A 16,396-nucleotide genomic window follows, 5' to 3' on the forward strand; every position below is an offset into this window, starting at 1 on the left:
TCCCACTCTCTCCCTATTTATTTCGGAACCCCCTTCCCCTCCCCCTTTTCTGATGAAGGGTCTAGGCCCGAAACGTCAGCCTCTCTGCTCCTATGATGCTGCTTGGCCTGCTGTGTTCATCCAGCCCTGCACCTTGTTGTCAGGGAATGCGTATGGGCTTCTTTTGATGCTATAGAGTTTGTTTCTAGATGAAAAGCACAAGAGGTATTTGGGGTGAACAGTCCTGCTCCAGTGCAGACACAGGCTCCATCTGCCAGACTAATCAACCTAGTCAGTTGGATCCTTCATAGCTAGTTGCAAATGAGGAAGATGTGTACTAGCATCAATCGCAAATTAAGCACAAATGTATTCCTTGCTTGTACACTGTTTTCTGAGGCCTATCAACCCAACAAAGAAAATGAATTACAGATTATTAAAAGGAACAGGTCTCGTGGTACAGTGGTAGTGTCACAATCATAAGGCCTTGCAGGAACAGAAATAGGCCATTCAGCCCACAGTGTCTGCTCCGCCATTCCGTTGTGGCTGATATGTTTCTCAACCCCATTCTCCTGCCTTCTCCTCATAACCCTTGATCCCATTACAAATCAAGAATCTATCAATTGCTGTCTTAAAGATTCTCAATGACTTGACTTCCACAGTCTTCTGTGGCAATGCGTTCACTGAGGCACCACCCACAGGCTGAAGAAACTCCTTCCGAACTCGTCTCGGTGCTAAAGGGTCGTCCCTTCACTAAAAAGGCTGTGCCCTAGGGTCCTAGTCCTTCCTACTAGAGGAAACATCTTCTCCACAATCACTCTATCTAGGCCTCTCCATATTCTGTAAGTTTCAATGAGATTCTTCCGCCCCCGCTTCCCCCACCGCCATCCTTAAACTCCATTGAGTACAGACCCAGAGTCCTCAACCGCTCCTCATATGTCAGGCCCTTCATCCTCAAGATCATTCTTGTTAACTTCCTCTGGACTACCTCCAATGCCAGCACATCCCACCTTTTGATATGGGGCCCAAAACCGCTGGCAATATTCCAAATAGAGTCTGGCCAGACCCTTTTATATAGCCTCAGCAGCATTGTCCCTGCTCTTGTGTTCTAGCCCCCATGAAATGGATGCTAATGTTGTACTTGTCTCCTTAACTGCTAATTGAACCTGCAAGTTAACCTTAAGAGAAGCCTGAGCTGGGACTCATATGTCACTTTGTGCTCCAAATTTCCTATGCCTTTCCCCATTTAGAAAATAGTCTACACCTCTATTATTAGAATTAGATTTAGCTTTATTATTACATGTACTCCCATGAGTACGGTGAAAAGTTTGCAAGTCACCACTGACGTTGCCATCTGGAATACAAATGTACTTGAGTACAGATTCTTAAGTACAAACTCTTGAGGAAAAAAATTGTAAAAATATCGAAAAAATGTCCAACATTGCAGACCTTTGCTCCATCTTGGGTACAAAATTATAAAATCATGGAACGAATTAGAAAAAATAAAGAAATAACAAGTTCAGGATAACAGTCCTTCCAATCCAGTCCACAGCAGGCCTCACCTCCAGACCATGCCAAGCTTCACCTCGAGGCCAGGAGTCCACTCTGGATTCACCTTGAGCATGGGAATCCACACTGAGGCCAGAAATCCACAATTTTTTCACTCGAGGCTGAAGATCAGGCGGTAGGAAGAAAGAAGGAAAACAAAAACATGAAAAGAAGGAAGAAAAGAAATGGATGAATTGGATATGCTCCGGCTAATCTGCCATCATCTTGGAACAGATTCTTCCTACTAAAGTGCATAACGTCACTCTTTTTCTCTCTCAGTATTCCATCTGCCACTTCTGTGTCCACTGTCCTAGCCTGTCCAAGTCCTTCTGCAGCCTCTCTATTTCCTCAACATTATCTGCCCCTCCACCTATCTTTGTGTCATATGCAAACTTAGTAATAATGCCCTCTGTTCCTCCATTCAGATCATCAATATACAATGTGGATAATTGTAGTGCCAACATTGACTCCTGCAGAACTCCACTAGTCACCAGCTGCTATCCTGAAAAAGACTCCTTTATCCCTACTCTCTCCCTCTGCCAGTCAGCCAATCCTCTATCCATGCGAGTAACTTTCCCAAAACACCATGGGCCTTTGTCTTATTTCGCACCCTCCTGTGCAGCACCTTCTCAAAGGCCTTCTGGAAATCCATATAGATCATGTCCGCTAGTTATCATTTGTCCAACTTATTACCTCTTCAAAGTATTGTAACAGATTTGTCAGGCATGGTATCTATCCCCATAAAGAAGCTGTGTGACTCAGCCTAATAACATAACTATGTCATGACAGGTTTATTTTAAAAATATCCAATAAAACGTGAAAAGGAGGATTACAAAGGATAATCAACTTATTCATGTATCAAAATGCAGGCGCATAAAAGATAATGAATTCTGTAAGTGAGTTCATTATTATGAGGCTCATTTGAGCATTCTGGGTCTTGGGATATCACTGCACTAGTTTTTATGGATGAGGTGCATGCATTAAACAAGGCTTTGCTCATAGTCAAGAGGTTTGGCAGCAGACCATTAATCAGTGTCTGTTTTTTTTAATCCCCCAAATCCTCCTTTTGGAAAATTTAGGTGCTCCGTGAATTGACTATGTGACATTAGGTGCTTTATATCCTGACTAGCAATGGTACCAGTGAAGCCCTTCATTAGCAATGCTTCGTGCAGTCAAAGCTTAAATAATTATTATCTCCGTCTAAAGCCATTGATTTGTTTGAGGATTAAAAAAGTTCTGAAATGGTACAAATGTGGTCATTTTGTTGTATAGTAACTTTCTCTAGTTATTCATTTACATCTGTCTGGGAGTTGTGAGAAAGGAGTGTCTTTGGTGCAGAGATTGAGCGCTAAACTACGTGGTAATATTGCTTAGATTTTAGCATTTGCATTTTACTTGCCTTTATCTCTCTTCCCCGCCCCCTACTACCTCAAACTGATACTTCACACAGGGAGGTCAGTGCTGTTCTTGTCTCAACGGTGAGATGTGGCAGCGCACATTTGATTGTGTTACATTCCAGTTCTTTACTCGGCCTTCTCCACAGAGGACTGCTTTCTATCCATGCCATTATGACCTAGCTGAGATTACCACGAGGAATCATAGAGTTAATGATACACTTGGTCACTTTTGGCATACTGCATGTGAATACAGTTCTTTTCCGACATTGAACAGTCATTTTTTGTACTTCTGTGTTGATTTTATTTTTCCTTGCATGAATATGTTTTCTTGAAAATAAAATGCTATTGCAAGTGGTTTGCTTTCCTGATTAAAATGTTTTAAGTCAGTAAGAAAGACTTTATGGAACACTGGGACAGGAGTACACCATTTTAGCTAGTTGAGCTTGTTCCTCCATTTAATATGTGAGTGTAGGAGTTGGGATGTCATGTTGAGGTTGCACAGGATGTTGGTGAGGACACTTTGAGAGTATTGTGTGCAGTTCTGGTCGCCCTGTTATAGGAAGGATATTATGAAATTGGAGAGGGTTCAGAAAAGATGTATCAGGATGTTTCTGGGAATGGAAGGTTTGAGTAATAAAGATAAGCTGGGACTTTTTTCACTGGAGTGTAGGAGATTGAGACGTGACTTTTATAGAGGTTTATAAAATCATGAGGGGCATGGATAGGGTGAATGACCAATGCCTTTTCCCTGTTGTGGGTGGAATTCAAAATTAGTGGGCATATTTTTAATGTGAGGAGAAAAATTCAAAAAGGATATGAGGGGCAACTTTTTTTTTTAGACAGTGGTTCATGTGTGGAATGAACTACCAGAGGAAGTGATGGAGGCCGGTACAGTTACATTTAAATGACGTTTGGATAAGGACATGAATAGGGAAGGTTTGAAGGGTTATGGGCCAAACACAGGCAAGTAGGATTAGTTTGGTTTGGCAACATGGTCAGTGTGGACTAGTTGAAATGAAGGGTCTGTTTCCATGCTGTATGACTGTATGCTCATGGATGAATGAAAAACTTCAATTCCTTTTAACCACACTATCCCCATAACCTCTTTACACCATTGTATTTCATGTAGCGATTTAATGATTACTAATACTGGACTGAACTTCCACAGCCCTCTTGGTAATAGAATTCCAAAGATTCACAGCACTCTGAGTAAAAAGATTTCTCATCTCCGTCCAAATTGCATCCACCTTTTTTTAAAAAAAAAAAACTATGCCACCTGGTTCTAGACTCCCCAGGCCAGGGAAACATCTTACCTGCATCTACCGTGTTTTATCCATTTTAAGGCATTTTGGTATGGAGAAATGAGAAGATGCCTTTGCTGGTTTAAGGGTACCAATTCAGGGTCTTTCCACAGTATACTATCCAAGAGTCACATTGAAAAGAAAAACATATTGATAAGATTATGTCTAAATCAGTTTGATTTGCTGGAGATAAACCCTTGGAAGCTGGTGCTAAAGTGTTAAATACAGGAAATGTATATTATGATTTTCATAGCACCTTCCTTGTTTAAGTCTCTAAATATGGAACAAGGGAAAAAGTCCTCAGTATTAAGAGAGGCACTTTTGAGTTTACTTCCCAGAAAAGAGCCTGGACTCATTAGCACAAGAATTTCCACTTCACTGAGTCTATCTCTCCATACGAAAGATGAATCATTTGAGTCTCACCACAATAAATGAAACAAGGAATCCATGCAGGAAATTAAGTCAAAATAATTATCCATGGCAATCTAGATTTTTCACTTTGTTTGTGTAGTTTGAAACACTGCTTTTCTCTGAGGAAATTCACATTTAAGCTGCACTCACTAGCTTTCCTTCATATATATTGATGTAAATATGTGGAATACACATGTGCTAGTGTGATTTAGATTTTGCAGATCTATAGAACATTGGATTGGATATGAAAAACATCTGCTTTACAAACCTCCAAAAATTCTGCATTCATCCACCTTTGGCGTCTTGTGTATCCAGCATTAACTTTGCTCCATTGTTTTTGAACATGCTTTCAGCTATATGTCTCTAAGATCATCTTAAACCTCACTGCATCTCCATCTCCCTTTTGTTCCTTTTAAGATGCCTCTTTTTGACCAAGTTTTATTTTGAATGCCTTTTGGCTTAGTCTGGAATACTGTTTGACTTTCTTTTGTGTGTCTTGGTGTCTTCCAATGCTAAAGGAGCTAATTAAATGCAATTGCCGTTGACTGTAAAATAACCATGTTGCAGATAATTGAAACCATGTGGAATTCTTGCTTTGCTGCTGCACAACACACACAGAAGGATCTGATGTCCAGCACTTTTGTAAGGGATTTGTACGTTCTGCCAAAAATTTAAAGTGCTATTTCTTTCCCATCCTCTTCCTACCCTGCTACAGACCCATCACGCCCAACCCCAATCACCACTCCTTCACCCCACTCCAAGCATTTGATCATTGCCAAAATCTATTCCAATCATGTAATTTTGGCAAAAGGAAAGGTATAAAGGCCAATCAAATTCTTAATTGTTTGCATGTCATTTCGAAGAACGGCGGTATAGATAGGACTATGCTGATCTCAAATATGGGAAATTTCTAAAATAATTGTTGCTCATGATACTGGATTTCTTATCTGTACCTAGTCTTTGTATAACTCCAGCAGTTGCAAAGGATTTCCAGTCAGTGAAGACTGAAAGTTGAAAAGACAACTGTGTTGTGAAAAAATTTAACATACGTGTTATACTGAGCGTGCTATATGGCAACAAACTAAGAGTAAAATTCCAACATTATAACTGTGCTAACAATATGAACAACAATGTGAATTTTCTGTGTGCACAAACTTTATAAATTCTTGTAATACTACACAAAACAGTCCACAGAACGTGATCAAACTCTGCTCAATTTTTCTTTCCAAACAAGGGAACCCAAGAAAAACCTTAATTTCCCTGTTCTCTTACTTCTTTGGTTTGGTTGCCAGGATACTCTATGAAGGTCGTAAGTATTTTAAGTCTCCTGGCACTCAACACGAAAACGTGGTTGTAATAGCTTGCAAGGAGAGTGAGCTATGAGAATTACGTGAGGACAGCCATGATTTGTTTACCATGGTACCTAGTAGGCTTGGGAAGGAATTTTACCATAACCCTGCATTTGTTCTGTTTGAAGTCACTAGAATGTCAGAGGTGCAAAGATATGGCTTTATTTTTCCTGTCAAGAGTCTCTACTAATGGAATTTAGAATTTCTGAAAAAAATGACTTTTACATTTCTAAAGGCAAGTTTTAAAAGGTGAAAGATACTAAGTGCTTTCCTTGAGTTTAGACGGACAGAAATGTTATGTAACATATAATCTAAAACAGTTTTGTGAAGATATCATTGAAGAAAGATATCCCCTATGTTTTTATGGAGTATTTCAAATATGAATGTCTGTTCCCAAAGCATTCCAGAAAATGCCTGGAGCCATCTGTATATGCACAACTGACTTTATGATGCTATGCTTGCCTCGACCTCGCTGCTTGTGCAAATTTGTAATAGGGCTATTGCTCCAAATCAAACTTCAGTGAGTCTGTTTGATGGTTTAGATGCAGTGCATCTTTTTTAGATGCACAAACTTGCATTTTGTTGTTTTGCCATAATTGGTGCTGTATCACAATTAAATGTGCATCTGACATGGTTATATCCCTGTTTGCCTCAAATGATTCTCTTGTGCCACTTTAAACTGAGGAATAGGCAGTGGATGTGTATTAACATCTTCCACTTTCCGGAGCTTACTTTTAACTTGGTCACCCCATTGCAGCTTGAGCAGGACAAGTATGCTTTTGTGCATGTACACATGGTACTTCATCTTGCAGTGGCAACTTTATTAAGTCGCCAGATAGAACATAGCAAAATTTTAACTCAAACTAAATTATATTTTAAATTATTTTCTCTTGTAATTTTTCTTCCTTTATTCTGACTAACATTGAGAATTCAATGTCCATCCACATTCAGAAGATAAGGAAGTGTCTTGAAGCGTGACTAAGAGTCATTAAAATTTGTGAAAGAGAAGGAGAAAGTATATTTCCAGTTCTCTCTCAAATTAATAGTAAAAGGCATCATTGTTTCCAATTTATGGTTCTGTTATAAATGTGCCTCAATTATAGGAAATTTAGAGTAAGGAGCTGGGGTTATCCGTTTAGAACCTTGTCACTTACTGTAAGAAATAGGAATTTGTGCAAATTTCCTTTCATATTCAAAAAGCCAATTTTCCTCTTGCATGTTGTTCCAACTCCAATATCAAGATCTGAATACCCAAACCTTGATTTCTGGTATGGATATAGTTTAGATCCTAATGGATTATGGTGGATTGCATTAGATGGCCCGGAATTCTGTCTTGCCAATGTAAACGTTGCTGCATCCAAAGTGAAGGAAATATTAACGTTTTTTTTTGTCAACTAAATCAATAGATAGGGTCAGAGGCAAGGGCAGAGGTGAGGTGTTTCAAAAGCCATCCCCTTACCCCATCTGTGTATCTAATTGCTTCCAGATTGGGAAATGGAAGCAACTAACCCCTCAACCAACAAACAACCTGGCAGGCAAGACATCCTACTTACCCAGATGGGGGAGCAACAACTTTTCTCACTAGTCAGAAAGGTAGATAATGTGGGAGATGGCTGTTAATTGACTGCTACCTTAATTGCTGTCAAGTCAAGAAAGTACCCCCAGCACGTGATTGGTAAAGTGGTGAGAAGGGGACAAGTATCTCTCAAGTGGCAATTTCCAATTTATCTTCTCTTACTACAACAAGGAAAATGAAAATTGTACCCTTTGTCTCGTGTGTGTGTGTGTGTGTGTGTGTGTGTGTGTGTGTGCGCGCGCGCGCATGCATGCGTGTGGCTCTTTCTCCTACCAAACCCCTGCCCCCTCAAGAGCTGCATTAATCCTAGTTTTCACTCAACAAAAAATTCTGTATCTCAGCCCTTCAACATTCCACTGCAAAGGATTCTGTAAATAGTCTACCAAGGGCTGTAGGTGATGACAAGGCAAACTCCGTGCTATTGGACTAATGGCTAACTAGGATTGATTTTAATTGTTAAGTTTCAGTGAATTATGTCACTACTGTGGAATACATTTCAGACTATTAACTGGTTGATGCAAAATTTGACTGTCTGCTTTATTCAAAGCTTTGCTCACTTTGTTGCCTTAACTGCAAAATTAATGACAATGGTTGCAAAATCACTGCAAAAGAATTGTCATTGTTTTGAGTAGGGCAGCCAAGGATAATTCAGCAGAGAAAGTATAGACAGGATAAAATTATCTTGTCTAGATTGTTGCAGTGAATAAAATGATTACATTTATTTTCTTGCCAAAATAAACTAATAAGAAAACAAATTTAAGAATTATACATGTTTGAGGAATAGTTCTTTTTACGGTTTTGGGCTTTGGGTAGATTGCTGCCACCAGTTCTCCCTTCCAATTAAACAAAAATTACAACTGGCACCCCTTTAAGGGTACTGTAAAGTAAAAATGAATTCAAAGCAAACAATTCAAACTCAAATTAAACTTCTGTCAGTTAATTATACACCATAGCCGCCATAGTGTCCACTGGCCGTGGATGTCTGAAGTGTATTGTATGCTGCTTTAGGATTTTAGGATTTGCTTTAACTTTAGTTGACTGACCAAAATTAATTGCAGTTGTAGACTTGAGTTGAGAGAACCAATCTAAAAGGTTATTTGTCCTGATTAGTTACAAGACCCATTCCAGGTTCAAGTATGCTTCCCCTCCCCCCCACAAGTTTTTTATAGAATTTAAGTTTATCAAACATGTATAAAAGAAATGATACTCAATAAAAACTGTAATTTTCAGTCAATCCACTTTGGGACATCAGCTGACAGCACAAGTTGGCTAGACCTGTGTCTCTTTTTCTCTTTTGATGTCTAGGGCTCTTCTTCTATCTTGGGTCTTCCTTTCTTGTCCATCAAATGATTAAGAATTACCACTTATTTACTCGTGCTTGCTACTACCATTTTTCTGTGATCAGAGACATTGTGGGACTGCTAATGGCATGGACAGCACATTTATCAATCTCCAATTGGCTAAAGAGTGTATATCCAATTCCTAATTGGTTTCTTTAAAAGTAATGGTTACCTTAATGACATCACTTTGTACTTCATTTCCTGATTCTTTCAATGCCAATCACTTGGTAAGATCATCCCTTTTGTAGCAGTCTGTCTATATCAACTTGTTAATGTCTTACATCTTTACTGATAATGTGATACCAATGGAGTATTTTGTATTCTATTCAAAGTAGTGTAGTATCAGCGCTTAGCAATTTAACAAGATTGCAAATGTCCCAATTGATACAACTAATTATTCTCTAAAATATATGAAATTCCTTTAACTAAAGGAACCTGTGTGACTTGACATTCGTTGTTGTTACCTTAAAATTAAAGCTCAAAATAACCATACAAAACAAATTTACATAGAGCTGTTATATACTTCAGATTATAAAACTAAGCCATGCTTTGTGGAGTCTACTTGCAATGCAGTCTCCTTTTTTCCCTCCTTCCAGCCTGTTGTTTTTTGCACTGTTTATTTCTCTTGTCCTCTGCGACCTCAACTTTACTCCTGGAGCTCCACAAAACCTTCAAAGAACATATGAAAAAGGAGCAGGATGAGGCCATTTGACCCCTCGAGCCTGACCTGCCTCAACCTGATCAAGGCTGGTCTGTCCGAGCTTCAACTCCTCTTTCGAGGCGTCAACTCCCTGACATTTCAAAAATCTCTCTCCTCCCTTTAAATGGTTTCGCTGATCTAACCTTCCCAACCCTCTGGGCTACAGAATTCCATTTGCTACCCTCTAACAGAAGAATTTCCTTTGCATTTCACTCTTAAATGAACGGTCCCTTATTCTGTAACTGTCCCCGAGTTAAAGATTTTTCCCACGAGTGGAGAAATCATCTTACCATCCGTCCTGTCATGCCCCATCAGAATCTTGTATGTTTCAATAAGATCACCCCTCATTCTTCTAAAGCCTAGTGAACAAAAGTCTAATTTGTTTAGCTGTGCTTCATTAGTCAACCCCTTCCCCTCTAAAGAACTCTCTCTTCCCAGTGTGGCTCAGTTTTACTGTCTCAGCTTACGCTGAGCCAAAGGTGAGTAAAGGAAAAGATTTTCAGCAAATTCAAGATGGAAATAAATACCATGCCAATGTTTTATTGCCAAGTGAGCTTTGGCTGAGTGGGTGTGTTAATTCATATCTGACTAGTCTAATCTCTCCAGCAGATAGGGAGATGGAAGAGTAATGCTACTTTGCTAGTAATCCAATCCCTGGCTAAACCTTGTTATCTCAGATTCTCCAGTATCTGCAGTTCCTACTATCTCTTAAACCTCTGGGGATACAGGTTAAAATCACGACAGTTGTTGGAATTTAAATTCAATTCATAAAATCTGCAATTCAAAGCTAGTGTCAGTAATGATGACCATGAAACTATTAATGATTTGTTGTAGAAAAACCTATCTGGTTTGCTAATGCCTCTTAATGACAGCAGATTTCTTTCCCTATCCGGTATAGCCTAGATATGACTGTAGACCTACAGCAATGTAGTTGTCTCTAAACTGCTGTCAAAGACCATTATGGATGGGCAACGAATGCCGGTATTGCTACACACCATCAAAGAATTTTTTTTTTAATCTTCCTTTGGAAGTTGACAAAGAAGTGACATACCTTTTTTTTATAGTTGACTGCAACTATTAGAAAAGCCATTTTGTTAGTCATTCTTGGGGGCAAAATAAAACAGGAGTTTCTGTTCACCTTTTGATTTCTGTTTTTCTTACAATGCCCTGCTGTCCAACCAGCTTAATGCGCTTTTAAAAGTAGAAGGACAAAATGATAAAACAGCCCAGCATCTTCAGCTTACCCCTGAATTTCTTAATTGCCATCCCCTCTGTAGTCAGGCTGTGCATGGTCCCCTCCAGAATCCTTTGCACATCACCATCAAACGAACTGACTGAAACATCTGTTCATACAGATTGTCAGAAAAACCCATCTGGTTCACTAATGTCCTTCGGGGAAGGAAACTGCCATCCTTACCTGGTCTGGCCTGCATGTGACTCCAGAAACACAGCAATGTGGTTGACTCTTAACTACCCTCTAGGATAGCAATAAGCGCTGGCTTGGCCAGCGACACCCTCAGCTCGTGAATGAATAATATTCAATAGATTAAGGGCTAAAATTCTCTTAGGGGAACATCAAACCTGCTTCATCATGACATGCTGTTTTTAAATTTCATTTTGGCATGAACTGAAATATTAACTGGGTATTCTATGTAATTGATATGTCATTAAATTCAACTCTCGCCCTCTCTGTTGGAGGTAACAGTTCGATCACAAGCTGTTCAGTAGCTGAAATCCTGAAAATCTTTAAATTTAATTCTTCTAAGAAATTACTGCATTTTTGTGTCTGTTAAAGGTCAAATTGGAGAAACAGGTGCTTTGTGATTATGGGCAAGTATTGGAAGATGACTTTTCTGCTCTGAACCCCTTCATTAGTCAGCAGCTGTTTGTGTTTTGCTGCTTCAGTTTGTTAAAACTATAACTACAACCACCCTGTAAAGTTGCTGTGTTGAGTCAAGAGTAATAGTTGTCAGGAAATAACAGATGTTAATAGTGGTGTTTTCTCTGTTTAATTGAGAAGATGGTCATTTGTCATGGGAATGAGAACCAGTTCCCAAAAAGATTTTCTTTTATCTAAACAATGTTTCCATTTCAGTGAAGCATGTCATCTTTAGTGAGAATAGTGCAGCACAGACTGAGGTCATTTTGTCCATTAACTGTCTATCACACTATCTCTTTCTTTATCTATCTCTAACTCCCTCTCTCTGTCTCACTGTCTCTTTATCTAACTCTGTAGCCCCCCCCCTCAGTTTGATTGACTTCTTTGAAGAGGTGACTAAGAAGATAGATGAGGACAGAGTGGTAGGCTTTATTGACATGGACGTTAGCAAGGCCTTTGACAGGGTACCACATGGTATACTGACTAGTGAGGTTAAATCACATGAGATCCAGGGAGAGCTAGCCAACTGGATACAAAATTGGCTTGATAGGAGACAGAGGGTGGTAGTGGAGGGTTGTTCAGACTGGAGGCCTGTGACCAATGGTGTGCTAACAAGGTGTAGAGCTGGATGAACACAGCAGGCCAAGCAGCATCAGAGGAGCAGGAAGGCTGACATTTCGGGCCTAGACCTTCCAATGGTGTGCTGCAAGGATTCGTACTGGGCCCCCTGTCAATCAGAGCATTGAGTACAGGAGTTGGGCCATCGTGTTGCTGCTGTACTGGACATTGGTGGGGCCACATTTGGAGGACTGTGTGCAGTTCTGGTCACCCTGCTGTAGGAGGGATGTTGTTAAACTGGAGGGGGCACAAAGATTGACAGGGATGTTACCAAGTCCGGAGGGTTTCAATTATAAGGATTGGCTGAGACGTATTTTCCCCTGGAGTTTAGGAGGCTGGGGACGGCAGAGGGGGGGGACCTTATTGGTGTTTATAAAATAATGAGGGGCATAAATAGGGTGAGTAGCCAAGATCTTTTTGCTAAGATAGGGGAATCCAAAACTAGAGGGTGTAGGTTTAAGGTGATAAGGGAAAGATTTAAAAGAGTAAAAGGACCTGATGGGCAACTTTCTCACAGAGGCTGGTGCATGTACGGAACAAACTTCCAGAGGAAGTGGTAGAGGTGGGTACATTTACAGCATTTAAGACATTTGGACAGGTACATGGATAGGAAAGGTTTACAGCGATATGGGCCAAACACAGGCAATTGGGATGAGTATAGTTTAGGAAACCTGATCAGAATGGACAAGTTGGACCAAAGGACTATTCTGGGACTCTGAGTTATAGAATGAAGTATTGATTTAACCTATCACCTGTTGGCTTTTCCAGCAGATCAGCAACTGAGAAATTAAGCGACATTTGGTTTTATTTGAAAGTGGCATGAAGGTTTAGTTATACTGGCAGTTATTTTTAACATTTTGATGCAAAACTGTTTTAGGTGCCCAGCAATACAACGGTTAAAATGGAACTCGGGTGCCAGGTCACTGATCGGATTTGACTCTACTTGACTTGTGGGATGAATAGAGCTGTCCTCTTTGTTTTCCTAGCTAAGAAATTACAATGGCATCTTATGTTACTGACTTCTGATTTTTAATCAGGTATGTGAATTTCCACCAGGTGAAAAGTGTGCAAGTCTGTAACTTCGAAAATAAGTTTGCATTCTTAAATGTTTCAAAACGCAACATGAAACCTTATCATTAAACCATATTCATAAAAAAGTTTGTCTTTTTAAAAGTAGTTTACAAACCTTTTTCTGACGCAAGTGTCGCTATAAAATGCATAAAAGTACACCACAAAGGATTATCATAACTAACCACAGTCTGAAGCAAACATTTACAGTACTGTCTGTGGAATTGCAGGAATGATGATCAGTGCTGTACATGCAAAGTTAAAAGTATAACAAGTACAGCAGTTCGGAACTAAAAAAGAAATTTCCAGTCACCTTGCAAAATTCCAATTAAAGAGAGACTCCGATTTCTCTGCCTGTTTTTGTTTTGTTTAACCGATACAGCCTTCGGCAATTTTTTTTTGCTGTGCTGACATGTAGCAGCAATATCTGGGAAGCCCCACCCCAATCCAAACTGATTCCAGGGATTAGCCCATTCCAGTTTAGGGGTTGGATTTCCTGGTATGTTTGTACTTTCAATCTGGTTGACAAGGATGTAATGAAAAGCTGGGTTGCTCTGCTGAGGGAACTTTTTACTCTTGATGGATCGTGAGGCTCATTTTGTTCAGTTGGGAAGGTAACACCTCTATCTGCTACATTGGAAGAATTCAGTGTATCGGACAATAGAGGCAAACTCCGTGCTGTCATTTAACGATTCTGACATTAGAACGAAGTGAACACCGGAAATTGTAGCCAAGTTGGTCAGATAAAACTATTTAATGCCTAAGGAACTCGGCTCCATCATGATTCTGCCAAGTAAGTAATTTGCTCACTTTTTACTACAATTTTGTTTTCTGATGATTCCATTAAGAGTTATGCTTTGACAGAAGCGTTGTTCACGCCTAAAGTGGTTTCTAAAGAAATATGAAGTTTTCCGACAAAATGTTAGGCGCAGTTTAACTCCAGCTTGTAAATGTGGCACTGGGCGGGCTTTCTGTTAGTAATTTGTTTACTGGGTGACGAACCAACTTGAACCATATCGTGGGAGTGATTTTTTTTTACATGGGCAGCAGAGACACATAACATTACAGTTCGCAATATTAGAAAACATTATTTCTTTTTTGATGCTCAGTGTACCGGTTTAGTTGAGAGAGTGTGGTTCTTTCATTTTCTGTAGGTTCAAATATTTTTATTTTGACATTTTTTGGACATCTTTAACGTCCATTGGATGTTAAAAGCCAGTCCAGAGAAACCGTAGATGCAGGCGTGCAAAAACGTAAAAGCAGCTCTCCATTTGGTCTGTTGATAGCCACATGCCAGGAGCTGCAGTTTACAGAGGAAGGTGAGATCTTATTTGACATACCTCTGCACTTCAGGGAAGGAAAGATAAAGAACTGACGATGTGAAAAGCTTCTTTGGGGCCACCATTTTCATTGACCCTGCATCGACAGCAATCCTAGAATCCCTACAGTGTGGAAACAAGCCATTCGACCCATCGAGTCCACACCGCCCTCCGAAGAGCATCCCACCCAGACTCGCCCTGTCCCTATAATCCTGCATTTCCCATGGCTAACCCACCCAGCCTGCATATCTCCGGACACTATGGGTAATTTAGCATGGCCAGTCCACCTAACCTGCACATGTTTAGATTGTGGGAGGAAACCGGAGCACCTGGAGGAAATCCATGCAGATGCAGGAAGAATGCACACAGTCGCCCAAGGGTGGAATTGAACCCCGTCCCTGGCACTGAGGCAGCAGTGCTAACCACTAAGCCACTGGAGATTTTCACCCTGGGTTTTGTCAGAGCACCTTGGCAGATGCCAACTGCTGCCATCCGTGGAGCTCCTGATCACCAATTATGTCTGCACAAGGGATTCTGCAGCTACTGGCCTTCTTCCACTGAGAATAAGAGCCCTAACAAATGTTAAATGCAAAATTAAGTTTATCAGAAACAGTTTTATTTTAAAAAAGGCCAATAATACATTTTTCAGAAATGAATAACCTCTGTGTGATGGAAATACCAGATGATTTATTCTACTATTCGGTTGAACACTTCAATGGATGCAAGTTAAACATTCTCACGTGGCTAATGCCATTTCCAGATATCCTGAAACATTGGTGCAGGGCTCACTTCAGTTCAGAATCATGATTAATGGACTTCAGAAGCTATTTAAATACCAGACAGATGGTGCACTGTATCACTTCAAGCAGTCTGTTCATCAGTGCAGCATTATTAAGCAATATCTGAGCTCCAAAGCTTTTTCTGCTGCTTTCTTTTTAAATTGAAACTGTAGCAAAGAGACCAAACTTCAGAAAAGTTATGGGTCTGTTACGTTGCAGATTTTTCAAGTTACTGCAGTCCATTGTACACCATAAATAAAAAGCACCCTCTGCCAGTCTGTGCAAATATTCATGTAGTAGTTAGCAGTTAGTTTGGGAGGCATTACTTGAGAACTACCAGACAGGGGAGCAGGACATCAGTACAGGTACTGTTAACAATGATAATAATTGTAGTAAAAGGAAAAAATCAACTGAACAGGTTAATGGTGTCTGGTGCCCCAGTCTCCTGCAAAACTGACTCCCCTCTCAAGGTAATGTCAGTTTTTTTTTTCAGGCACTCCTATGAATAGACAGGCTTACATTGTTATGGATAACGAGGTGGGAGGCCATACACACCCTCCCACCTCGCCAAAATGTTATTGCACAGAGGCTGACATTGCAGGGAATCTTCAGAGCAGCCAAGACAAAGATCTGGTGTCAAGACTACTATAGGCTGGTTCGTAGCAAAGCGTCCCTTATTCATTTGTTTTGGGTCATTATGAACGCAAGTAGACAACAACTCTGTCATTGTCACTGTAAAAGTTACTTTTTTTGGATGATAGATTACAATCCTGTTGGGCCCTAATCCAAGCCCTGAGGTACATGTCTGTCTGCATATGCATCTGTGTTTTTGCAGGTACGTCTGAAGGCTTATTCCCACACTTGTGTGAATGAATGTCTCTCTTTTAGGACTTTGCAATGGCATTATGACAGCTGTGTCTGTTAATCATACCAAAATTAATTGCTATATTTTAGTATAGTGCACTTGCTTATTGTGATCTATTTTAACTGTTTTGATAAATTTGCAGACATAGAAAATGCTGTTGAAACTCAGCAGGTCTGGCAGCATCTGCGGAAATAGAAACAGAATGTTTTGAGTTCAGGATAACACTTCTTCAGGGCTCTCAGAAGCATCCTCAGTTTGATAATCTAAAGT

At 40.0% G+C, this 16,396-nt stretch overlaps 1 protein-coding gene across 4 annotated transcripts in view; it reads left to right on the forward strand.

The window, feature by feature from the left end:
- stard13b (StAR-related lipid transfer (START) domain containing 13b) overlaps positions 1-16,396 on the forward strand; it is a 450,686-nt gene that overhangs the window by 379,710 nt on the left and 54,580 nt on the right. The window contains exon 1 of one of the 4 annotated variants that reach the window (XM_048598027.1): positions 13,665-13,956. The exons of the other annotated variants lie outside the window; for them this stretch is intronic. Within the exon in view, the coding sequence (XP_048453984.1) occupies positions 13,920-13,956 (37 nt within the window). The 5' untranslated portion in view covers positions 13,665-13,919. Of the gene's footprint in view, positions 1-13,664; positions 13,957-16,396 lie in introns of those variants that run through there. 4 annotated transcript variants of the gene reach the window in all.

The sequence above is a fragment of the Rhincodon typus genome, chromosome 6 (genome assembly GCF_021869965.1).
Source record: "Rhincodon typus isolate 14 chromosome 6, sRhiTyp1.1, whole genome shotgun sequence".
Classification (NCBI taxonomy): domain Eukaryota; kingdom Metazoa; phylum Chordata; class Chondrichthyes; order Orectolobiformes; family Rhincodontidae; genus Rhincodon; species Rhincodon typus.